Source organism: Haematobia irritans, chromosome 5, assembly GCF_050003625.1.
Source record: "Haematobia irritans isolate KBUSLIRL chromosome 5, ASM5000362v1, whole genome shotgun sequence".
Classification (NCBI taxonomy): Eukaryota; Metazoa; Arthropoda; class Insecta; order Diptera; family Muscidae; genus Haematobia; species Haematobia irritans.
The window spans coordinates 140,702,001-140,729,068 of NC_134401.1; the positions used below are offsets into that span (position 1 = coordinate 140,702,001).

At 27.9% G+C, this 27,068-nt stretch overlaps 1 protein-coding gene across 2 annotated transcripts in view; it reads left to right on the forward strand.

The window, feature by feature from the left end:
• The window catches only part of NKAIN (Sodium/potassium-transporting ATPase subunit beta-1-interacting protein), a 182,011-nt gene extending 163,499 nt beyond the window's left edge, over positions 1 to 18,512 (forward strand). Inside the window, exon 7 of one of the 2 annotated variants that reach the window (XM_075309005.1) lies at positions 12,555 to 18,512. In XM_075309005.1, the coding sequence (XP_075165120.1) occupies positions 12,555 to 13,903 (1,349 nt within the window). In that variant the 3' untranslated portion in view covers positions 13,904 to 18,512. The remainder of the gene's footprint in view (positions 1 to 12,554) is intronic. The other variant, XM_075309007.1, reaches the window with a different exon arrangement.
• The last annotated feature ends 8,556 nt before the right edge of the window (positions 18,513 to 27,068 follow it).

The window sequence follows — 27,068 nt, forward strand, 5'->3', positions numbered from 1 at the left end:
AATTGTCTAAATGTATTTTTTTGTAATATGTGTTTTTTTTTGTTTTTAAAAGAAAAACAAATTTTCCTATATAGCATACAAAAAAAAACGAAACTAAGCTATATTAATTAATAATAATTAATTTTTGTTTATAAATGTTTTAATTTTCTTTGTGTATTATCCTTAAGTGATAATATCCCAAAAAGAAATAGCCAGACTAAATAATATATACAAACATAAAAAGAAATGAAATATAAAAATCCAAAAATTCATTTTTTTGAGTAAAAATTTGTTGTATAAATAAAAAATACTAAAAAAACGAAGAAAAACAAAGAATTCTTGTTAGTATTTGTTACGCAAAAAAAAAAACAAAATGTCCAAGGCCAAGAAGGCAAAACACATATACATATACGTATACCTAGATTTGTTCTCCCTTTAGGTAAAATAAGTTAGATAGACCAGATCTAGTTATGAGTAATACCAGTGGTTCTAATAAAATATTTTTTTTTTTAAGGAAGTGTTGATAAGCAGCTTGTATTAGGCAACAAATATGTGTTTGTTTTTTTGGAAAAATAAACTAAAATCAAAATTTTTTCAAATGCTTTATATATAAATGAAAATAAAAAATAAATACAATTTACAAAAAAAAAAAAAACTATTCAGATATAAAAAATTAAAATTTTAAATACAGAGATTGTTAAAATGTACACAAAAATTTGAAATGTTGAAAATAGACTTCGAATTAGTAACAAGTAATACGTAGTTTTTTGGTTTTTATTCAATACCATTAGAATTCAACAGCTATCAAAGGAAACCTTGGAAGCTCTCTAACATTTGTGTTGATTGGATAGTAAGCAGTTCCACCCAATAACATAACATATGTTTGAAAGCTACTTGCATTCATGGGGACTTTCAAGGGTTTCCTTTAAGATCATGTTGATCTCGGTAAGCGCTCCAATTCAGTCGCCAGATTCCCAGTCTCCACGAAAACTGCTTACATGAAAAATAAGGTAACAAAAATGCACTATTTCGTATTGACAAACGGATAATTGAAAGTGTCCAAGACACCTCACATATTAAGCATTTAAAAATATCGTATTGGTCCGTTTTTTGTGAAAATTTTGGGTATGAGAAAGTCCAAGTATAATCGTGGGATCATTTCAGAGCGGTACTAGACGCTAGTTAAGCAGAGTGAGGCGTCGTTTTGCACATCGAAGGCCGAGGGAAAGGTCGAAAATTCGACGACATCCTAGACATGTGTTAGAAGAAAGCGAAAACTGTCCATTGCGACCTCCCCCCAAATCTCCATAGTGTACAGGCTACCACAGCGTGTAAATAGAAATTAATTTCAATTGAATTCCACAATTATAAAATATAAAATTTTGGTTGTTGACTAAAATTAAAACTTTGTTATTAATTTGTTTTTAAAAGGTTAAATAAAATTTTATTTAACTTTATTTTTCAATTTGTTTATTTAAATTTTTAAAATCATTGAATAAAATTTTATTTAACTATAATTTTAATAATAAAAAAAATAGGAAAATCAAAAAAATGAAAAATTTTTGTATTTTAGATAAAACTAAATTAGAAATTAAATAGAAGTACAAATAGTCATCAATTTCAACCTAATTCCACGCTTTAAAACAAATTTAAAATTTTTATTGTTGATTAAAATTTAAAAAAAATATATTTGTAAGGAAACCCCATTTGTTTTTATTCAAATTTTTCAGAATTATTAAATACAAGAATTTTTAACTATATTTTTCATAAAATGGAGAAACATATAAATAATAATAAAAAGTGAAATTAATTTCATCCTTAAAATAATTTAAATTTTTTTTCATAAATTATAGCACTTAGGAAATGGAAATCTAAATTAATTTTCACCTAAATCTATGCTTTAAATTTTAAATAAATTTTCAAAAAAAAATAAAAATTATTATTGTTGATTAAAATTTAAATAAAAACAAATCAGATTTTAATTTTAAAAGAACAACAATTGAAAAAGAAATAATTTGTTTTTATATAAATCTTTAAAATAATTTAATTTTTTTTTCATAAATAATAGCTCTTAAAAAATGGAAATCTAAATTAATTTCTACCTAAATCTATGCTTTAAATTTTTCAAAAAAATTAAAATTATTATTGTTGATTAAAATTTAAATAAAAATAAATCAGATTTTAAATTTAAAAGAACAACAATTGAAAAAGAAATAATTTGTTTTTATATAGAAATTAATTTTTTGTTTTCATTTCTATTTAATATTTATATTTAATAAAAAATATAATTTTTTTGAAGTGAAAATATAAAGAAGTGAATTTGCTCAAAAAAAAATTATAATCAACTACAACAATTTTTAATTTTTTTTACTCAAAAATTTAAAAATTGTTAATTCGGCTAATATTAATTAAAATTTTTATTTCTTTTAATTTATGATGAAAAATATAATTTTAAAAATTTACATGAAAACAGGTGAATCTCACCTCTAAAATAAAAATAAAAAAATAAAATAGTCTAAAAATACAAATTTTTAAATTTTAGTCCACAATAAAAATTTATTTATTTATTGTTTATTTTAATCATACAGTAAATGTATGATAAAAAAGAGAAAAGTAGCATTGGCTGCTAAGGCCATCAGCTATACAATTAAAATTTTAATTTTCCTTACGCATGAATCTTTAAGATTTATAAGCATGGGATTCGATTGAAATTAATTTATATTTTTATTTCTATTTATCGACATATCTATGTTTAACTCAATTTTTTTTTCAGTAAACCCACTTGATTTCATTAAAATACTAAAATTTGTATTTTTAGAGTATTTTATTTCTTTTATTATATTTTTATAAATGGAAATGAAAATATAAATAAATGTCAATCGAATTCCATGCTTACAAATATTGAGTAAAAATTGTTTTTGTTGATTACAATAAAAAAAAATTGTTTTTTTTTAGTAGACCCTTTTTGTGTTTATTTAAATGTTTAAAATTATATTGTTCATAAAATATAAGAAATAAATAGTAATGAAAAAATAAATTAATTTTAACCCAATCCCATGCTTATAAAATTTTAAGATTTTTGCGTAAACAAAAAAAAAATAAACAAATAAAAATTGTTATTGTTGGTGAAAATTTAAAATTTTGAATTTTTAGAGTATGTTATTTTGTTTTATTATATTTTTCATAAATTATAGCATTTAAATGAATATTAAAATATAAATTAATTAAAAAAAAATAAAAAATTGTTTTTGTTGGTAAAATTTAAAATTTTGAATTTTTAAAGTATGTTATTTTGTTTTATTATATTTTTCATAAATTAATTTCAACCGAATTACGTGCTTAAAATTTTTGGCTAAAAAAAATTAAAAATTGTTATTGTTGACTACAATGAAAAATGTGTGTTTTTTCAGTAAACCCACTTGTTTTTATTTGAATTTTTTAAATTATATTTTTTATCAAATTTAAAAAGTAAATAAAAATGAAGCCCACTTGTTTTTATTTAAATTTCCAAAATTATATTTTTCATCAAATTTAAAAAGTAAATAGAAACGAAAAAAAAATAAATTAATTTCAACCGATTCCCATGCTTATAAATCTTAAAGATTCATGCGTAAGGAAAATTAAAATTTTTATTGTATAGCTGATGGCCTAAGCAGCCAATGCTACTTTTTTTCTTTTTTATCATACATTTACTGTATGATTAAAAAAAAAAAACAATAAATAAATAAATTTGTATTGTTGATTAAAATTTAAAATTTTGTATTTTTAGACTATTTTATTTTTTTTTATTTTTATTTTAGAGGAGAGATTCACCTGTTTTTATGTAAATTTTTAAAATTATATTTTTCATAAATTAAAAGAAATAAAAATTTTAGTTAATATTAGCCGAATTAACAATTTTAAAATTTTTTAGTAAAAAAATTAGAAACTGTTACAGTTGATTATAAATTTTTTTTTTTGAGCAAATTCACTTCTTTATATTTTCATTTTAAAAATGTTGTATTTTTCATTATATATAAAAGTTAAATAGAAATGAAAACATAAATTAATTTCTATTGATTCCCACGCTAAAAATAAAAACAAATTATTTTTTTGCCAATTGTTGTTGCCTAAAAATTAAAATCTGATTTGTTTTAATTTAAATTTTTAAATTAATCACTTAACATATAAATTTCAGAAAAAAAAAATTGAAATTAATTTCAATCAAATATCACGCTTAAAAGAAATTTAAAAATGTTTGTTGTTAGTTAAAAAATTACATTTTTAAAGAAAACTCACTTGTTTTTATTTCTGTGTTTAAAATAATTAAATAAAATATTTTTTAACTATATTTTTCATAAAATATCATCAAGGAATAAGGCGGAAGTTGAGTCATCCTTTAATTACGATTTGTAATAATAAATAATAGTCCTTTGAAAACCCTAAATTTAAATAAAAAAAATAAAATAAAATATTGGATTTCACTATAGAATAGAATAACAGTTTTTAATGCCATTTTTATGATTTTTATAATCTATATATAAATTAAAATTTAATCGATGAAATTTCTATTCACCTTAATACTTGGAGTTTTCAGGTTTTTATATATAAAATTGATCTGATAAACATTCGAAACATATTTTTCTTAGCCCTCTAATGCCCAAGCCCGCCTTTAGGCGGGCATCATTTTATAAGGAAGCTTTTAGTAAAAAACACCTTAAGACAACAAAAATGGATAAAATAAAAAGAAAAATTTTTTGAAACTGTTCAAGTGGCTTTGCAGCATATACTGAATTTTACCGTATAAATTTTTCTTGTTTACTTTTCATGCTTTCGTGTCATTAACATTGAAAATTTAATCAGCTGGCAAAAAAATTGGGGCTTTAGAGGGTTAAATATGCTTCACATAGTATGCAGTTACTATGCTGTATATCAGTAATGGAGAAATTCGTTATTATCCACTTTTTAAGTTATAGGTAACCTAGAATGGAGCCAATTGTAATATTTTCCAAACATTAAATTTGTTTAATGAAAACCTTATAGTTATTTCAACAATTCAAATTTTTGTGAAGAAAATGAAAAGAAATTAATAGAAACTAAAACTATCATTGCAACAAAATTTAGTCATCAAAATTTACAAAAAGAAATTGTTTTGTTTTTACAAAAAAAATGTTTATAAGTAAAAATACAAATTATTTTATTATTTTAAACTGTGATATTAATGAAATGATAAAAATCAAAATATATTAAAAAAAAAAACAAAAGCTTACATAACAAAAACCACTCACAATGATAATAATGAGAAATTATATAATAAACCATCATCGTTTTTCGCCTATGTTTTTTCAGTGTAGGAATTGAATTTTTCTATAAAATGGGTTAAGATGCAAAGCCGTAGAGTATATGGAACCGAGAAACAAAGCTTTTTTAAAAAATAATTCAAATGACAAACCGGAAAAAAAAACAAAATCAAAATGCCTTCAAGTTTAAAAAACATATGTTCTTTATTGAAATTATTACAAGGAAAAATAGAGAAAGAAAAATAATTAATAATTATTATAAAAACCAAAAAAAAAATACAAAAAGAAATATTAAAATATTTACAAGAAAATTAATTGAAAGAAAAAAAAAATGAAAAAGAATGCAATTTAATGAAATGTTATAACCAGAGATGGATACTTGAAATTAACAAAAAGAGGAAACACTGACACATACAACCACACACACACACACATACTATTGTTGAAATTGATTCATACGTATAACATATACATATATATACCGACATTTGAAATTACATTTAAATCTATACATATATACATATTTAGTTTATACATTAGCATATAGAAAAGTATATTTAAAAATATATTTACATTAAAATATTTAGTTTTACAAAAAATAAACAAACTGAATAAAATCAAAAATAAAAAGCTTTGTAACTAATTTTTAAATGTTCATTATTAAATTAAAAGAACAAGTACACAAAATAAAAACTAAACTTTAAAATAAGTGTTTCGATTTAAAGCATAAATAAATATACAAAATAAAAACCCAAAAAAAAATAAATAAACGTCATCAAAAAAAGTTATAGAAATTGAAAAATGGAACCGCTTCTAGAGATGGGAAATTGTATGAATATGCTTGGAATTTTTTTAAGAATAATTTTGATTGTGATTAAAAGGAAATTGAAATTCCTTACACATAAAAAAAAATTCACGAAAATTTTTCCAATTAAAATCTTAATTGAGTTTTAAAAAATATTCGATTAAAAATTTAATTGAATCAACAAATTTTTTAATTGAAATAAAAATCAATCATACAAATTAATAGATAATGTCTATGTCTATGTCCATTTATTATCATAGGTTCAAACCTCGACACCGAAAATATGTTCTATTGGTGGTTTAAATCCTCAGTAATACAGCCAACATTTCTTAATAGTTCCATTTAAAATAAATTCAACAAAATTTTTTTAAATACAAAGAAAATAAATGTTTTTCATTGGCTAATTTCATAAAAATATCAAAATTTAGAGGACTGCAACCGAATATTCATTGACTTGAGAAGAGGTGCCCTTGATATATGCTTTAGCCCTAAACCCAGCATACAGGAAAGATACTGGATATTGTTAAAAATGAAAATAAATAAATAAATAAAAAAATTAAAGTCCATACTATACATTGAAACTTAATGAAAATCTTTGAAATATCTATGTGTATTTTTTGTAAGCCATTATTTAAATTATAAGAAGAAATAACTAAAAGAAAATCGAAAGTTAATAAACTTAAAAAAAAAAAAACAATTAAAAAAGAAATACAAAAATTTCAAAACCAAGAATTAAAAAAAAAAATAAAAAACAATAAAATTTAAGATCTAAATTGGAAAAATACAAAAATATGATTAAGAGCTTTTTTTATTTGAGAAATTTTATTAAATCTGGGGAGATTTGGGGGCTCTCTATAGATAGAATATGTTTCCAGTGATAAAAAGTTTTCTGGAGTTTTATTTATAATATAAATATAAGAAGTGTTTTGTTTTCTACTTAAAATTATTTTTTATTTATATTTCGTTCAATATTTGATTATATATTGAATGATTGAATTGAATATTTAATCGTTCAATATATTATTTTTTTATTTAAGTTTTACTATATAATATTTTTGTTTTGGTTTTTACTGGTTTTATTTCTTTATTTGTTTTTTTTGTTCTGTGAGATTTGTTACTAATTTTTTAGAATGTAGCTAAACAAAGCCAAATTGTGCTGATAATATTCCACGCTCTCTCTCTCTCTTACAATTACTACCAAGTATTCTTACTACTATCCTACTAGTTCCTAATCCCGATTTCAAGGTAAACTTAAAAAAAGAAATATTTTTATATAAGTAAAATAGATGGATTTTTTAAAGGTATGTATTTTTGAAAATATTGGTTATATACTTTGGAATAATATAGGTTTAGGGCACTGAAAAGTTTTGAATTTTCAAAATTAGTATGTTATATGGTGATGGATCATTTGTGGCTAACAGTATTTGCTCTGCGAAAGAACATTTTTTAAGCTTTACTATTACTATATACACTAAAAAATACTCGATTGCAAAGATTTTGTATTTTGCTCGAAAATTAATTACGATCATTTTATCTCCATATTTCATCAAATATTTCAAATATCTCTCCTTGAAATTGACTATTCGTGGGAATAATCCGATTTTGCTACTATAGAAAAATTTCTTTGCATACATTCAGGCGGTATCCAAGTATACAATACATGTACAGCAATCCCTCCATTTACGTTGCCTCGGTTTACGCTGTTTCGATTTATGTCGTCAAATTTTTTGTTCCATCCAACTTCGATTTACGTCGACGATTTTTTTTTTTTGCCAACTTTATCAGAAAGGCCTTCCATAAGTGAAATAAGTACCAACGATTATGGCATCGAAACATTTATTTCTGAATTTCTTACCGAAAATTCGTCAAATTCTGATTGATATGTCGTAGTGGCATTGTTTTTTTTTATATGTATACAACGTAAAGGGTTTTCATTTGTTTATGACTTTATTTTTAAACCCTGATACAATTTGTAATAATGAATGTTTTTAAAAGACTGAAAAACTTTTATTTTTGAAATTTTTTATTGTGTACACGCACATACATACATAATTAAAAGGGCTTAGGAGTAAGTACGAGCAATTTTAAATTCGGTTTATGTCGTTTCGATTAACGTCGTCAAATTCCGAAACCAATCACGACGTAAATCGAGGGATTACTGTATAGTATGGTATTGACAGTATAAACTCGGATTATACGTTAAGACATCGATCACATTCTTAATGTTAATTGGATATGGTCGTCAGAAATTAGTGAAAAAGTGATTTAATATGACAAAAACATGGTACAAAAACCTTAAAATGTAGACAAATAGTGACACAAAAGTTTCATCGCTTGAAAATAGTGTCGAATTTGCTACTAACGTGGCACAACGGTAACACTGTCGTAGAGATACAGAGACATTCAAATTTAAGGCATACGCCCAAGGCCGTAGCCAGGATTTTAATTCGGGGGGGGTTCAACTTTAAAAAAAAATATTCATATAATCTCATGTGTAGAAAATTTTATTTATGTATAGGTATGTATACAATATCTTTATAATATTAAATTGAGCCGACGGGCTTTTTGGGCAGCAAATAAATCAATGACTTCTTTAGTCGGCACATTTATTCGGCGATGAACCGAAATTAATGTCAATCCATTGAGTCTACTCTCGCTAGTCGAATTTCTAAGATACGTCTTTAATCTCTTCATTGTTGAAAATGAACGTTCGGATGAGCAGGGATGGAAAATGCAGTACTATAGTACTTTTTTCAATACTTTTTCACCCCGGTCAGTACCGTAGTACCCCCGCGAAGGATTTAGTACCTTTTGTGTAGACATTTTTGAGTCGATATTTATGGTACAATGGCTTTGACAAAATATTTTAATATTTTGAGAAAGTTTTTATCAACCTTATTTGCTAATAGTCTTTTACAAATATGGCAAAACAGACATGTTCATGTGGGAAGAAAATCTCGATTTTGTAAAAGACATAGTCAAAAAGAGGATTTTATTGAACTTCAAGAATGTTTTAGTCGAAAAAAGAATGCGATTCTATATTATCGATTTTTTATTTCGGTAGAAAATGTTGTCAAAATTTTATTTCTATATAGAATTTTTGCAAAATTTTATTTTTATAGAAAATTTTGTCAAAATTTTATTTCAATTGAAAATTTTGTAAAAATTTTATTTCTATAGGAAATTTTTGCAAAATTTTATTTCTATAGAAAAAATTTTGCAAAATTTTATTTCTATAGAAAATTTTTGCAAAATTTTATTTATAAAGAAAATTTTGTCAAAATTTTATTTTCTTTAAAATTCAGTCTCTTGACAATAATCTTCCAGTGAAATTTTTGTTGAAATTTAGTAAAAAGTACCTTTCCGCTCAAAAAATACCTTTTTTGTACTTTCTTAAAAATTGTATTTTCCATCCCTGAGTAACTGGCAAAGTGACCAAGATTTTTAAAAGAATATGCACGTTTGGAAATATCTCTTTATTGCACTCTCCAAGTGCTTCCATCGCTGAATTAGGCAGGTTCTTTTCGCAGTTTTGTGCCATTTCACACACAAAAAAAAATTTTCTGATTCAATCACGAAATTAATTGATCCAATTAATTTTTTAATTGAAATGTCTTCAATCACAGAAATGATAGTATCAATTAAAAAATTAATTGACAGTCAAAAATTATTTGATCCAATTAAATATTTAATTGATACTATTAATTTGTGTGATCGATTTTTATTCAATTAAAAAATTTGTTGAAGCAATGAAATTTTTAATTGAATATTTTTTAAAACTCAATTAAGATTTTAATTGGAAACATTTTCGTGAAATTTTTTTGTTGTTGCTATGGCCAAACAAAGCGAGTCATATTCACAAAAAGAACAACAAACACACAAAAAGCAGAAAGACATTTTCCAAAAATTAAATTTGTGGTGCGAGAACAAAAACAATTTGTTTTTTGTTTTCGACCGTCGTTTGACGGACTTTTCAACTAGTATTCTATGATTTGTGCAAGTTTTATAGGTAAGCGTTTTTCAAAATAAAACCTCCAGCTTTTCTTCAACATCTTCGATAAGATTTTTCTATGCAGCTAAAAATATATATTTATTTATATAAAAATATTCATTCATTTCGGGGGGGGTTTGATCCCCCTCATCCCCCCCCCCCCCTGAATACGGCCTTGCATACGCCAATGTATTTGGCCGTCAAATACTTGAGTTGTATTTAGTGTATGAGTCAAGAGTATAAATAGGAGAACAAATAGTAACTGTAAATAAAAGAGAATGTGAATTTTAAATCCACAAATGCTTTACTCCTAAGCTTAATGTTGTGCTCTATACACCGCAACACTTTCGCCTACACAGGTGTCGTTAGGAAAAACACAACAACAAAGACTCGGGACACGAAACATAGCTTATAGCTATGTTCTCTTACTCTCTTAAGCCTCTAAGTTTCTCCACCTTTCTCTCATCACAAACATAAAAAACAAATGGTGGTGGTTTAGTATATTAACACATGTGTCATTTTTTGAACTTCACCATAGTTAAGGTAAACATATCAAATAGCTGAGAGTAATGTATGCGATCACACGATAAATTAGTAGATATGCCTTTAGTATTAAAGGGTGGTACGGTCAAAATTTGGTCAAGGGAAAACGCGTGTAAATCGGTGAAATCGTTTATTTAAAAAATCAAATTAAATTTCTTTTTCAAGTTCAATTAGTATAAAATTCAGGAAAAATATTCAGTTAGGCTTTCGCTTTTCCAAATACGAATTGCCGGGCCTCACGCTTGACACCTGCCATCAGATTTTGTGCAGCCACCTTGTCCACCTTCTTCGCCGCAGAAAGCCAGTTTGCCTTGAACTGCTGCTCGTCCTTAGCAGTTTTTTTTCGTCTTCTTTAGGTTCCGCTTGACAATAGTCCAGTATTTCTCAATTGGGCGGAGTTCTGGCGTGTTGGGAGGGTTCTTGTCCTTGGGAACCACCTGCACGTTGTTGGCGGCGTACCACTCCATGGCCTTTTTACCATAATGGCAAGATGCCAAATCCGGCCAAAACAGTACGGAACAACCGTGTTTCTTCAGGAAAGGCAGCAGACGTTTATTCAAATTCTCTTTCACGTAAATTTCTTGGTTGACAGTCCCGGAAGCTATGAAAATGCTGCTTTTCAAGCCACAGGTACAGATGGCTTGCCAAACCAGATATTTCTTTGCGAACTTTGACAGTTTTATGTGCTTGAAAATATCTGCTACCTTTCCCCTTCCTTTTGCCGTATAAAACTCCTGTCCCGGAAGCTGCTTTTAGTTGGCTTTGACGTAGGTTTCGTCGTCCATAACCACGCAGTCAAACTTCGTCAGCATCGTCGTGTACAGCCTCCGGGATCGCGCTTTGGCCGTCGTATTTTGTTTATCATCGCGATTTGGAGTCACTACCTTCTTGTAAGTCGATAGTCCGGCTCGTTTTTTGGCTCGATGCACGGTTGTAGACGATACACCCAGCTTATTTGCGGCATCTCGGAGAGAGAGGTTAGGGTTTCGCTTGAAACTACCGGCAACTCTCTTTGTCGTCTCAGCGGCTTCCGGTTTTCGATTTCCCCCCGATCCAGACTTCCTGGCTGTCGACAAACGTTCCCCAAACACTTTAATTACATTTGTAACGGTTGATTTGGCAACTTTTAGCGATTTTGCCAGCTTTGCGTGCGAGTAGCTCGGATTTTCGCGATGCGCGAGCAAAATTTTGATACGCTGCTCTTCTTGCTTGGACGGCATTTTGACAACTGAAGAGTGAATTCCAAAATCAAAATAGGAGCAACATTCTACACACACACAACTTCAAAATGAGGGGTGTTCAGGTTTTTTAAATGCAAAATTGAAAGAAATACGTCAAGTTTATATTGACTAAATTTTGACCGTATCACCCTTTATGTGGTAAATATTACGGTGTTAGGAAGTTTTAAGATACCTTGCCATCGGTAAGTGTACCGCAACCCAAGTAATTCGATTGTGGATGACAATCTTCAGTAGAAGTTTCTACTCAATCCATGGTGGAGGGTACAAAGGCTTCGGCCTGGCCGAACTTACGGCCGTATATACTTGTTTTTAATTCAATCAAAAATTTAATTGGAAAATTTTTGCTAATATTTTCTTCAGTATAAACCATCAGCTGATCTTTTGGTTTGGATACCAAGAGTTCGAAATTTCATCTTTTTCCAGAGAGTATTGTAGAAACTTAATAAAATTTTCAGCAATGTAAGAGGTACATTGGTTACTTTAAAAAAAAATCTTCGATCTAATATAGAGAAGAAAATGAAGGCCTTTTTGAGAATTTTCAATGTCAAAAATTCCAAAGTTTTTTTCCAAACCGCATTTTTATATTTTCAAAAATACAAAGATACCTTGCAATTTCTTTCTACTATATCTGTTGTTGTAAACAAAATTAAATTACATAAATATTTTTTTTTATATTAATTTCCTAACTAATTTGAGTTGTTTTCTTTGCATTACAGTGAAACATGTTAATAAGAAATCCAAACATCGCCAGTCTTTGTATTCCATTGAATTTGGACCCAGCTTGGATACATTGCGCAGTCGCACCGATACCATTCTCGACTATGGCGATGATCAAATGCACGAACGTTGTGGTGATGGTGATAATGGGGAGTTGAGTCCTAAACCTATGACTCCGAGAAGGGTTAAACGTCGGTCGGTTATGCATCGTGGATCAAATAGTCGTACCTCAACCACTAGTCGTCGTAGTCAACGTGATGGCGGTAGCAGCCGTGGTGGCGATGGTAGTCACGGTGGAAGTCAACGAAATGTATCATCATTGGGTCATTCGGGAACCCATTCACGTAGTAGTACACGTAGTTCAAGACGTAAATATCATCAAAATCCCGTTACGAAACTCTTGGATCAACAACAACAGCAGCAGCAACAATTACCCTCATCTTCATTAGGTCATGGTCATAAACATCACCACCATCAGCAGCCGCAGCAACAACAACAACAACAATTTGGTTCATTCCATCACAAGAATACACCGACATTGACAGCCTCAAATTTACAGAATTTAAATAAAGAATTACATAATAATATAAATGGAGCCGGTGGAAGCTTGACGAAGACCAATAATAATCATTATCAATCGTTTCGTAAGAATATTCCACCGGATCCGATATACTATAATACCAATGGTCAAGCGGGTCTCTATCAACAGCCTAGTAGAACACATGCCGAACAATTACCACCTTGGCCTAATTCTACACCATCGCCGAGTGATGAGCCACAGTCGCCTACATTGACTATATCGCCCTCCCTAGGAGGGGGTCACTACAATCCCACCTATCAGCATTCTACCACCAATCTCAATGATGCAGAACATGTTGATGAATTATATAACAATCGACCACCATCGGTGCGTTCGTCATATTCGAATTTCCATGGTACAAGACCCATGTCCAGCTATGTAACGTCATCGTCTACAACAGAGAATGTTTTTGCTTCATTGGTGACAGCCAATACAGCAACAAATGCTTCGACCAGTATCTATCATCAACAGCAGCAGCAGCAGCAACAACAATTTCAGCAAACGATCCCCCATGAACCACCGTCCACACCACCCCTATATCAACAACACCCACTACACAATCAACATTCGATTAGTACCCACAATCTTCCGCCACCTCCACCGCCAGTTCCAGAACTTCCGTATGTAGCATCACAGCCTCAGGCTATACCATTTCATAAGCGAACAGCATCACGTGAAAGTATACGATCCATGGCCTTCTTGAATAGTGGACCACCTGCTTATAATCTCAATTATCATACACCACCGGATTCAGAGACTACCATGTAGTTGCGTGTATCGAGCATCCATGGATCTTTAGTTTGTAGTAGCAGTTTTGTACAAAGTACTCTGGAGGAGATTAGTTTAAGCTTAGCATAAACTATTCTAGACATTATTGGGTAAAGCCGTCCATAGGGTAGATTTTCGAATAAAAAACACAAAACGGAATAGATCACAATAGGTTAAGGATAGTCAAAATTCGTTTTGGGGGATGGGGGATTTTGAGCAAAGAATACGGGAAAGTCGGTAAAAAATATTTTTTTATACCCTTCACCACTAATGTGGTACAGGGTATAATAAGTTTGCGCATTTGTATGTAACGCCAAGAAGGAAAAGTCAGAGACCCATCGTTTAGTATACCGATCGTCTTACAATTGCATTCTGAGTCGATTTAGCTATGTCCGTCTGTCTGTCTGTCTGTCTGTCCGTCCTTCTATCTGTTCATGTATTCTTGTGTGCAAAATACAGGTCGCAGTTTAAGTCCGATCGTCCTCAAATTTGGCTTATGTTCTTTTTTCGGGACAAAGACAATCGATATTGTTTTTGGAAAAAATCGGTTCAGATTTAGATATAGCTGCCATATATATTTATCACCGATCCGGTCATAATTGGCGTGTTTGTTAACCGATCTGCTTCAAATTCCGTAAATCCGAATATTTTATTAGTCTCGAAAAATTTTCAAAATATCAGCCAAATCGGCTTAGATTTAGATATAGCTCCCATATATATCTATCGCCCGATATGCACTTATATGGTCCCAGAAGCCAGAGTTGTACCCTGATTTGCTCACAATTGTGTGCAAAGAGTACAATTGATCTTGTCGTCAATTATGACAAATTTAGTTGATATCGGTTCAGATTTTGATATAGCTCCCATATATATCTTTCGTCCGATTTAGACACATATGACCACAGAGACCAAAGTTTACTACCGATTTACGTGAAATTTTGCACAGAGAGCAAAAATAAAAATTCCTCAAGTTGTCCTAATGTCCATCTAATACATGTGTATCGTCGGATAAATCATAAATGCACTTTTGTGCAATAAAATGGCATTAGCTTCATATTTTCCATATCGTTTTACTTAATTGTTTACTTAATTAATATAAAGTCAAGTGATTTTATAGAAATTTAATGGAATGTAAACCTTTATATAGCTCCCAACAAATCTGAAGGAGTTGAGATGGTACCAAAAATTTTGGTCTACATAGTGGTGAAGGGTATAATATATTCATCCCCGCCCTACTTTAGACTTAAAACTAGAAGTGCCCATATGTAATAGGTACTTTTAGTTAATGTGGTATCACAATGGACTGAATAGTCTAAGTGAGCCTGAATCTTAATCGGGCTGCCACTTTAACCTAACCTAACCTAACCTACTTTAGACTTTACTAATTTTTTTTTATTTTTAAGTGAATATTTTTTAAAATTCAATTAAAATTATAATTGAAGAAAGAAATGGTGATTTGATTTTTGGACAGAATACATTAAAAATTTAATTTTATTAAAACTGCGTCATTTTTAATTAAAACAAGTAAGGAAAGTTTAAAGTCGGGCGGGCCGACTATATTATCACCACTTTGTAGATCTAAATTTTCGATACCATATCACTTCCGAAAAATGTGTTGGGGGCTATATATAAAGGTTTGTCCCAAATACATACATTTAAATATCACTCGGTCTGGAAGAATTTGATAGACTTCTACAAAATCTATAGACTCCAAATTAAAGTCGGCTAATGCACTAGGGTGGAACACAATGTTAGTAAAAAAAATATGGGAAACATTTAAATCTGAAGCAATTTTAAGGAAACTTTACAAAAGTTTATTTATGATTTATCGCTCGATATATATGGATTAGAAGTTTACGAAAATTAGAGTCATTTTTACAACTTTTCGACTAAGCAGTGGCGATTTCACAAGGAAAATGTTGGTATTTTGACCATTTTGTCGAAGTCAGAAAAACATATATATGGGAGATATATCTAAATCTGAACCGATTTCAACCACGCATAGGTACAGTGCTAATTCTACTCACTGTGCAAAATTTCAATTAAATCGGAGCAAAAAATTGGCCTCTGTGTCATATGAGTGTAAATCGGGCGAAAGCTATATATGGGAGATATATCTAAATCTGAACCGATTTCAACCAAATTTGGCACGCATAGCTACAACGCAAATTCTACTCCCTGTGCAAAATTTCAACTAAATTGGAGCAAAAAATTGGCCTCTGTCGTCATATGAGTGTAAATCGGGCGAAAGCTATATATGGGAGATATATCTAAATCTGAACCGATTTCAACCAAATTTGACACGCATAGCTACAATGCTAATTCTACTCCCTGTGCAAAATTTCAACCAAATTGGGGTAAAACTCTGGTTTCTGGGACCGTATAAGTCCATATCGGGCGAATGATATATATGGAAGCTATATCTAAATCTGAACCGATTTCAATCAAATTTGGCACACTTGACTATAGTACTAATTGTTCTTCTTGTGCAAAATTTTAAGCAAATTTTAAGCAAATCAAACTGGCTTCTGGGGCCATATAAGTCCATATCGGGCGAAATATATATATGGGAGCTATATCTAAATCTGAACCGATTTCTTCCAAAATCAATAGGGATCTATTCTGAGCCAAAACACATACTTGTGCCAAATTTGGACTAAAACTGCGACCTAGACTTTGATTACAAAAATGTGTTCACGGACAGGCGGACATGGCTATATCGACTCAGGAGCCCACCCTGAGCATTTTTGCCAAAGACACCATGTGTCTATCTCGTCTCCTTCTGGGTGTTGCAAACATTTGCACTAACTTATAATACCCTGTTCCACAGTGTGGCGCAGGGTAGAAAAATAATAAATTATACACCCATGTATCCACTTCAATTCCACTTCCACTATTCACATCAAATCCACGAACGTGAAAATTTGGTGTTCTTAATTCCACGTTCTTGTTTGAACTTTTCTGTAACCAGCTGGGTTGCACAAATCACCCAAAAATTCACAAAATTTTGATTTGTTGATAAATACAAATATTTGAATCTATTAGTCCATTTGACTCATTAAACAATATCAAATGTCGATATGTCCAATTTTAAGACTTCAAAAGTCGCCCTCAACTTTAAGACATGTTTTGAAAAAAGCCGATTAGTCTAAACGTTCGTTAGAGGCTTTGACTCGATTTTTAAGCAAAAAAAAAAAAACTCAAAATTAGATGATAAGTCGAATAGTCGATTCCAAATTTATCAATTTTAAGACCACAAAAAGTCTGCTGATTAGTCGAAAAGTCGATTTGTGATTTGAACTCGTTTCTAAAAAAAAAAAAACAAAAATCATATATAGATTGATCCATTTTTGAGACTAGAAAAAGTCGACTGCGACTTTCCGATTTATATTTTAGTCCAAAAGCAAATGATTTTCGATTTTTGTATACTACATACAGGTTACAAAGTATTTGTCGAGTTTTAGACTTGTCGATTAGGTGATTTGGATAGATTCTCAAAAAAAAATAAATAAATAAAAATTCGTTTGACTAAAAAAGATCGACTGAGACTTTTCCATTTTTTTTTTTTTTTGACACAAGGTCAATCAATAATCCATTTTCGAATTTTGTATCCCTAGATGATACAGAATTATTGTCGATTTTTAAGACAACAAAAAGTCAACCTTGTCTTTTAGACTAAATTTGAAGAAGCCAATTAGTAGATTTGGCTCGAATTTCAAAAACATTAAAATTTGATTGCTTGATTTTTAGGACTACACTACTGTGGCTTTTCCTATTTTTTTTTCTATTTTTTTTTTGACCATTTCGATTTTCGACTTCATTTTATAACGTGAGCTTTTGCTGGACTATCCTTTTTTACTTATTTAGATCTATTTTTGTACCATTTTGATTTACAGATTTTCCAAAATGGAATTTCTATTGCATTTAATTAAAATGCCCGACTTGCATACACAAGGCCGTGGTTTCGATTCTCGCTACGACCGAACACCAAATAGTTTTGTCAGCGGTGGATTATCCCACCTCAGTAATGCTGATGACATTTCTGAGGGTTTCAAAGCTTCTCTAAGTGGTTTCACTGCAATAAAAAGGAGGTCCCTAGTCATTGAGCTTAACATGGAATCGGGCAGCACTCAGTGATAAGACAGAAGTTCACCACTGTGGTATCACAATGGACTGAATAGTCTAAGTGAGCCTGATACATCGGGCTGCCACATAACATAACCTAACCTAACCTACCGAATTTTTATAATACTATCCCGACTATCCTTTTCTATTTTGTTTTAGTTCGTTTTTTGTACCATTTTGTTTTACAGATTTTCCAAATGGGAATTTCTATTGCATTTAATTTAAATAATGGGGAAATATATTTAACACTGATATATAAATATTAAAAACTAAATAAATAAATATGTATCCCATCAAAGCTTATTACATAGTTAGTATGATGGAGGGTAAACAAATCTATTTTGAATACTTTGCTTTAAAAAAAAGTTGATGTTCAATTACAAAGAACGGTGTGCATTTGGAATATATAATAATATATTTAAATTTTTATAAAAAAACCTAAATATTTAATTATAAGAAAAAGAATGTATAATTACTATAAGTGCCTTTTTGTATAATAAAATATGTATAACGATTATTAGTAATTGTGAATTTCATATTTCCATTTAAATTTAATTACGATCTTCCATTTTTCATAACTTCAAATTTATTGTAACGAAAATTATTGAAATTAAATAGCTAAAATTTTCACTTCAAATTAAACCTTTTACATTTCAAATGAAACCATTTACAAAACAAAACGAAGCCTTTTTCAAATCACAGAAAATCTTTTTCGTATTACTTGAAACTTTTTCCATATAAAATGAAACCTTTATAAAATAAAATTAAACCTTTTTAAAACAAATTAATTTTTTTGCATTTTAATAATAATAATTTTAATAATTTTTTATTTTAACTCGAATTATATAAAGATGCTAATTTTGCCAGATAAAATAAAAAATTAAACAATGCGAAAATACGGAGTCAAAGGTAAAAAAAATCAAATTTTCCAAAACAAATGAAACCTTTATCAAATCAAATGAAACCTTTTTAATAATAATAATAATAATAATAATAATAATAATAATAATAATAATAATAATAATAATAATAATAATAATAATAATAATAATAATAATAATAATAATAATAATAATAATAATAATAATAATAATAATAATAATAATAATAATAATAATAATAATAATAATAATAATAATAATAATAATAATAATAATAATAATAATAATAATAATAATAATAATAATAATAATAATAATAATAATAATAATAATAATAATAATAATAATAATAATAATAATAATAATAATAATAATAATAATAATAATAATAATAATAATAATAATAATAATAATAATAATAATAATAATAATAATAATAATAATAATAATAATAATAATAATAATAATAATAATAATAATAATAATAATAATAATAATAATAATAATAATAATAATAATAATAATAATAATAATAATAATAATAATAATAATAATAATAATAATAATAATAATAATAATAATAATAATAATAATAATAATAATAATAATAATAATAATAATAATAATAATAATAATAATAATAATAATAATAATAATAATAATAATAATAATAATAATAATAATAATAATAATAATAATAATAATAATAATAATAATAATAATAATAATAATAATAATAATAATAATAATAATAATAATAATAATAATAATAATAATAATAATAATAATAATAATAATAATAATAATAATAATAATAATAATAATAATAATAATAATAATAATAATAATAATAATAATAATAATAATAATAATAATAATAATAATAATAATAATAATAATAATAATAATAATAATAATAATAATAATAATAATAATAATAATAATAATAATAATAATAATAATAATAATAATAATAATAATAATAATAATAATAATAATAATAATAATAATAATAATAATAATAATAATAATAATAATAATAATAATAATAATAATAATAATTTTAATATTTTTTTATTTCAACTCGTATTATGTAAAAATGCTAATTTTTGTATAGTTTTGGAACAAAAATATAATCCGTGTTTGTGTTATAAACTTACACAAATAGTTAAATAAAACCTTTTTCAAATTAGGCGAAACTTTTTCCAAATCAAATGAAACCTTTATCAAATCAAATGAGACCTTTTTAAAACAAATTATTTTTTTTTGCATTTTAATAATAATAATTTTAATAATTTTTTATTTTAACTCGAATTATGTAAAGATGCTAATTTCACCAGATAAAATAAAAAATTAAACAATGCGAAAATACGGAGTCAAAGGTAAAAAAATCAAATGAAACCTTTTTAAAATTACACGAAACTTTTTCCAAAACAAATGAAACCTTTATCAAATCAAATGAAACTTTTTAAACCAAATTAATTTTTTTTACATTTTTAATAATAATAATAATTTTAATATTTTTGTATTTTAACTCGTATTATGTAAAAATGCTAATTTTTGTATAGTTTTGGAATAAAAATATAATCCGTGTTTGTGTTATAAACCTACACAAATAGTTAAATAAAACCTTTTTCAAATTACGCGAAACTTTTTCCAAATCAAATGAAACATTTATCAAATCAAATGAAACCTTTTTAAAACAAATTAGTTTTTTTTTTTTTCATTTTAATAATAATAATTTTAATAATTTTTTATTTTAACTCGAATTATGTAAAGATGCTAGCTTTACCAGATAAAATAAAAAAATTAAACAATGCGAAAATACGGAGTCAAAGGTAAAAAAAAATCAAATAAAAGCTTTTTAAAATTACACGAAACTTTTTCCAAATTAAATGAAATCTTTATCAAATCAAATGAAACCTATTTTAACCAAATTATTTTTTTACATTAATAATAATAATTTTAATAATAATAAATTAATGATTTTGAAAAAAAGAAAAATCATTAATTTATTATTATAACATAAAAAAGGTCGAAGAAAATCAAAGAAAAGAATAATAATTTTAATATTTTTTTTATTTTAACTCGTACTATGTAAAGATGCTAATTTTACCAGATAAAATAAAAAAATTTAACAATGCGAAAATACGGAGTCAAAGGTGAATACATACAACACGGAATAGAATTTTAAAAGGTTCCATTTGATTTATTTGAAAAATGTCAAAGGTAAAAAAATCAAATGAAACCTTTTTAAAATTACGCGAAATTTTTTCCAAATCAAATGAAACCTTTTTAAAACAAATTATTTTTTTTTACATTTTTAATAATAATAATTTTAATATTTTTTTTATTTTAACTCGTATTATGTAAAGATGCTAATTTTACCAAATAAAATAAAAAAATTAAACAATGCGAAAATACGGAGTCAAAGGTGAATACATACAACACGGTTGGAATAGAATTTTAAAAGGTTCCATTTGATTTATTTGAAACATGTTTCATTTCATGTGGAAAATGTTTCATTTAGTTTGAAAAAGGTTTCATTTAGTTTGAAAAAAGGCTTGATTTGAAGTGAAAATATTATTTGTATTTATTTATTTATAGAATAACTGATAAAATCGATTATACTTTTCACACCACTATTATCTGTATCAAATTCTTTAATGAAACTTTTGGAAAGTAATACCTTTAAATTAAATTCAGCTGCCTTAAATATATATAAATATAAATATAGAAAAGTGGCCTTAAATATAGATTTATTATTAAAAAAAAACACAACATATATTCATATAATATTGAAGTTGAAAAAAATTTACAATTTTTATATATTAAAAATATTTTTATTATCATTTTGCCAAAGTACTTTTGTAAATAAATATTATTTAAAATAAAAAACAAAAACTCTCACCCTGAAAATACATACTTAAATATTCTTCTAATGCTTTAAACAATCATAATTACTACTTAGCTTAATAGAATATAAGGAAATTTTGTATAATAAATAAAAAAGATGAAATTATAAAAATTAAATAAAAAATTACCATATTTATAAAATTTAAGATTTTCATTTGGTTTTGTTTTGGAAGTTGTGGGAAATTGTTTGAATTTCGCCGTGAAATCAAATAATCAAAAATGTGAAGGGCAGAATTGATTTGATCGGAACTCATGCCACAGTGGCAAAAGACTTGCTTGTGAGCTGAATGAATGCAATACATATTGAAAAACAAGTAAAGAAAGTCTAAAGTCGGGCGGGGCCGATTATATTATACCCTGTACCACCTTGTAGATATAAATTTTCGATACCATATCACATCCGTCAAATGTGTTGGGGGCTATATATAAAGGTTTGTCCCAAATACATACATTTAAATATCACTCGATCTGAACAGAATTTGATAGACTTCTACAAAATCTATAGACTCAAAATTTAAATGGGCTAATGCACTAGGGTGGAACACAATGTTAGTAAAAAAATATGGGAAACATTTAAATCGGAAGCAATTTTAAGAAAACTTCGCAAAAGTTTATTTATGATTTATTGCTCGATATATATGTATTAGAAGTTTAGGAAAATTAGTATAATTTTTACAACTTATCGACTAAGCAGTGGCGATTTTACAAGGAAAATGGTGGTATTTTGACCATTTTTGTCGAAATCAGAAAAACATAAATCTGAACCGATTTCAACCAAATTTGGTACGCATAGCTACAATGCTAATTCTACTCCCTGTGCAAAATTTCAACTAAATCGGAGTTAAAAATTGGCCTCTCTGGTCATATGAGTGTAAATCGGGCGAAAGCTATATATGGGAGATATATCTAAATCTGAACCGATTTCAACCAAATTTGGCATGCATAGCTACAATGCTAATTTCAACAATAATAATAAGAGAGAAGTTCACCAATATGGTATCACAATGGACTGAATAGTCTAAGTGAGTCTGACACATCGGGCTGCCACCTAACCTACTCTCCTTATTAACCGGCCAATTTCACTTTTTGGAACTTCTAAGCCTTTTGTCCAAGCTCATTATACCCTGCGTTATACTGTGGAACAAGGTATTATAAGTTAGTGCATATGTTTGCAACACCCAGAAGACACATGGTGTCTTTGGCAAAAATGCTCAGGGTGGGCTCCAGAGTCGATATAGCCATGTCCGTCTGTCCGTGAACACATTTTTGTAATCAAAGTCTAGGTCGCAGTTTTAGTCCAATCGACTTCAAATTTGGCACAAGTATGTGTTTTGGCTCAGAATAGAACCCTATTGATTTTAGAAGAAATCGGTTCAGATTTAGATATAGCTCCCATATATATCTTTCGCCCGATATGCACTAATATGGACCCAGCAGCCAGAGTTTTATACCGATTTGTTTGAAATTTTATACAAACATAACACTTAGTCGTATAGTCAAATGTGCAAAATTTGATTGCAATCGGTTCATATTTAGATATAGCTCCCATATATATCTTTCGCCCGATATGGACTTATATGGCCCCAGAAGCCAGTGTTTTATACTAATTTGCTTAAAATTTTGCACAAGAAGAACAATTAGTACACTCAAAAAAAAGTGAACTCTCTATTTCACTAAAGCCAATTTAACTTTATTTTAGTTCATGGAATTATTATGTTTGGAGGAAGTTTCCTTTACTCTAATAATTTTTTGTGTACGTTAGTTAAATTAACTAATATCAAGGAAAAAAATATACTCAAATGAAACATAAAGATTAACTAAATTCGTGTCTTCCACAAAATAGTTCAGAATTTCTTTAAATTTATAAATTTTACCAAAAGTGTGTCCATCATGAACTTCGTATGTCACTAAAGACATTCTTGCAATTTTGAACTCCAAGTTTTTCCTTCAAACTACAAAATTTTCTTTAACAAGTGAAAAAACTTAGTTATGTCTAATAAATTTTCTTGAATTTGTCGAAAAGTATTTACTTATTTTTAGGACATCGGCGTGATGCCAACGTTTGTAATACTGTTTAGTTAAAATTTTCTACAAATATTCAAAATTTTCTAAAATTAACCGAAAGTTTTCTTCCTGGTGGGTTCACTGTTTTTTCAGTGTACTATAGTCAAGTGTGCCAAATTTTATTGTAATCGGTTCAGATTTAGATATAGCTCCCATATATATCGTTCACCCGATTTACACTCATATGACCACAGTGGCCAATCTTTTACTCCGATTTAATTGAAATTTTGCACAGGGAGTAGAATTAGCATACTACTATGCGTGCCAAATTTGGTTGAAATCGGTTCAGATTTAGATATAGCTCCCATATATATGTTTTTCTGATTTCGACAAAAATGGTCACAATACCAACATTTTCCTTGTAAAATCGACACTGCTTGGTCGAAAAGTAGTAAAAATGATTCTAATTTTCCTTAACTTCTAATACATATATATCGAGCGATAAATCATAAATAAACTTTTGCGAAGTTTCCATAAAATTGCTTCAGAGTTAAATGTTTCCCATATTTTTTTACTAACATTGTGTTCCACCCTAGTGCATTAGCCGACTTAAATGTTGAGTCTATAGATTTTGTAGAAGTCTATTAAATTCTGTCCAGATTGAGTGATATTTAAATGTATGTATTTGGGACAAACCTTTTATATATAGCCCCCAACACATTTGACGGATGTGATGTGGTATCGAAAATTTAGATCTACAAAGTGGTGCAGGGTATAATATAGTCGGCCCTGCCCGACTTTAGACTTTCCTTACTTGTTCTTTCTGTTAACTGTCAGTTAAAGCCTAACGGAGCTACATGGAAATGGCTGTAAATGTCAACTATATTAGGCATTAAATAATTTGAATTTTATATGGACACCCTGTTAATTGTTTATACATCACAGACACAAACCTCAGTTATTGAGTTCTTACAGGTGGCAACCACATGCAACATAAACATAATTTAAACAATTGTCGTCAGATGGCAACAATTACTGCCATCTACTCGTATATGTAAACATTAACAATAGGCATGTTGAGAGAGGTATGCACGTGACACGAAATTGTCGTGACTCACGAAAATTTTCGTGACTCACGCGTGAGTCGTGAGTCATAAAAAAAATAAAATGTTGACAAATGAAATGAAATTGTGGAAAAAAATTCTATAGAAATAAATTTTTGACAAAATTTTCTATAGCAAAAAAATTTAACTAAATTTTTTACAGAAATAACATTTTGACAAAATTTTTTATAGAAATGAAATATTGACAAATTTTCTATATAAATAAAATTTTGACCAAATTTTCTATATAAATAAAATTTTGACCAAATTTTCTATAGAAATAAAATTTGATCAAAAACTGGAAAATAATATTTTTTATTTGGTAGTTTTTTGGTAAATGTTTCTTAAATTTTTTTAGTAGAGTATTTGTGGATCGAGTGGCAGCCACCCGAACCACGACCAGAACTGTATACTTGTTGTTTTTTGTTTTATAAAATTAATGTTAGTTTTTTTTTTAATTTAAATTAAGTAACTTAAATTTGCCTAATGGCCTAATGGAACTTCGTTTCGTAGAAGAGGATAAATCTCTCTGTATTCACTTATCTATCGAAACAATTTATCCCCATCCATATTATCCCTATTTCTTAAACTTTGTACGTTTCATGGATTTTTCGTCAAATACAAATATTTTGAAATAAAAACCTCCCCCCTCTACTCGCCAATTTGCTAACATAGTTCAATGTATGAAATTCTATAGGGTCAACTATTGCGAAGTGTCTTTCTTCTTAAAATGACATTGAAATCATCCTCATACGTTATAGCCCATGGATGAAGTGAGCTTCAGACCTATACTTAACTTGGTCATTGACATTAACTTGAATGGCAAAAAAGCAATTTGTTGTTGTTGTTGTTGTTATAGTTATTATCCTTCGAGTTAGTTTGTGGATAGTTCAGGAGTCATTTGCCTTATGGCTTCCTTCCTATAACAAAATCGGACAAAAAACAAAAAAATGAAACAAACAACATTTCATGTAGAGCCTATGGTTGTAGGCTATCCCTACAGCTATCTAATGTTTCATCACATGGAAGCTTCAACTAAAGCGGTCTGGCCATCTTAGGTGATTGCTAGTGTTTTGGAAAAATGCCAAAATTGTAAAGTAAAGGCTATCCCTGGTTTTGTTGTTCCTTTTTCTCTTTTGTGACAAACTTAAATTGTTTTGCAAACAGGATATCAATTTTGGTTTACCAAACTTCCTTTAACATCCTTTTGAGTTTATGAAAGTTAATATAACCCAGTTTCTAAGTGATCTAGTTAAGTGAAACTATGGGAATGTTAGTGATTTTGTGTGTTACAAGGCTAGGAAGGTTTTATAGTAAATTTGGAAAAGTGAGATATTCAATTTTTTTGGATGATGATACAACGTTTAAATCCTTAAGAGTTTCTTCTATTAACTTTGTTGTGTTGTTGGATAAAAAAACAAAAAAAAAATTAATAAAAATCTTAGAAATTAATATTGTCTAATTTAATAAAATAAATGATTCAAATAACTGTTTATACCCTGCTCCACACTGTGGTACAGGGTATTATAAGTTAGTGCATATGTTTGCAACACCCAGAAGGAGACGAGATAGACACATGGTGTCTTTCGCAAAAATGCTCAGGGTGGGCTCTTGAGTCGATATAGCGATGTCCGTCTGTCCGTGAACACATTTTTGTAATCAAAGTCTAGGTCGCAGTTTTAGTCCAATCGACTTCAAATTTGGCACAAGTATGTGTTTTGGCTCAGAATAGATCCCTATTGATTTTGAAAGAAATCGGTTCAGATTTAGATATAGCTCCCATATATATATATATATATATATATATATATATATATATATATATATATATATATATATATATATATATATATATATATATATATATATATATATATATATATATATATATATATATATATATATATATATTTCGCCCGATATGGACTTATATGGCCCCAGAAGCCAGAGTTTTAACCTAATTTGCTCAAAATTTTGCACAAGAAGAACAATTAGTACTGTAGTCAAGTGTGCCAAATTTTATTGAAATCGGTTCAAATTTAGATATAGCTCCCATATATATATTTCGCCCGATATGGACTAATACGGTCCCAGAAGCCAGAGTTTTACCCCAATTTGGTTGAAATTTTGCACAGG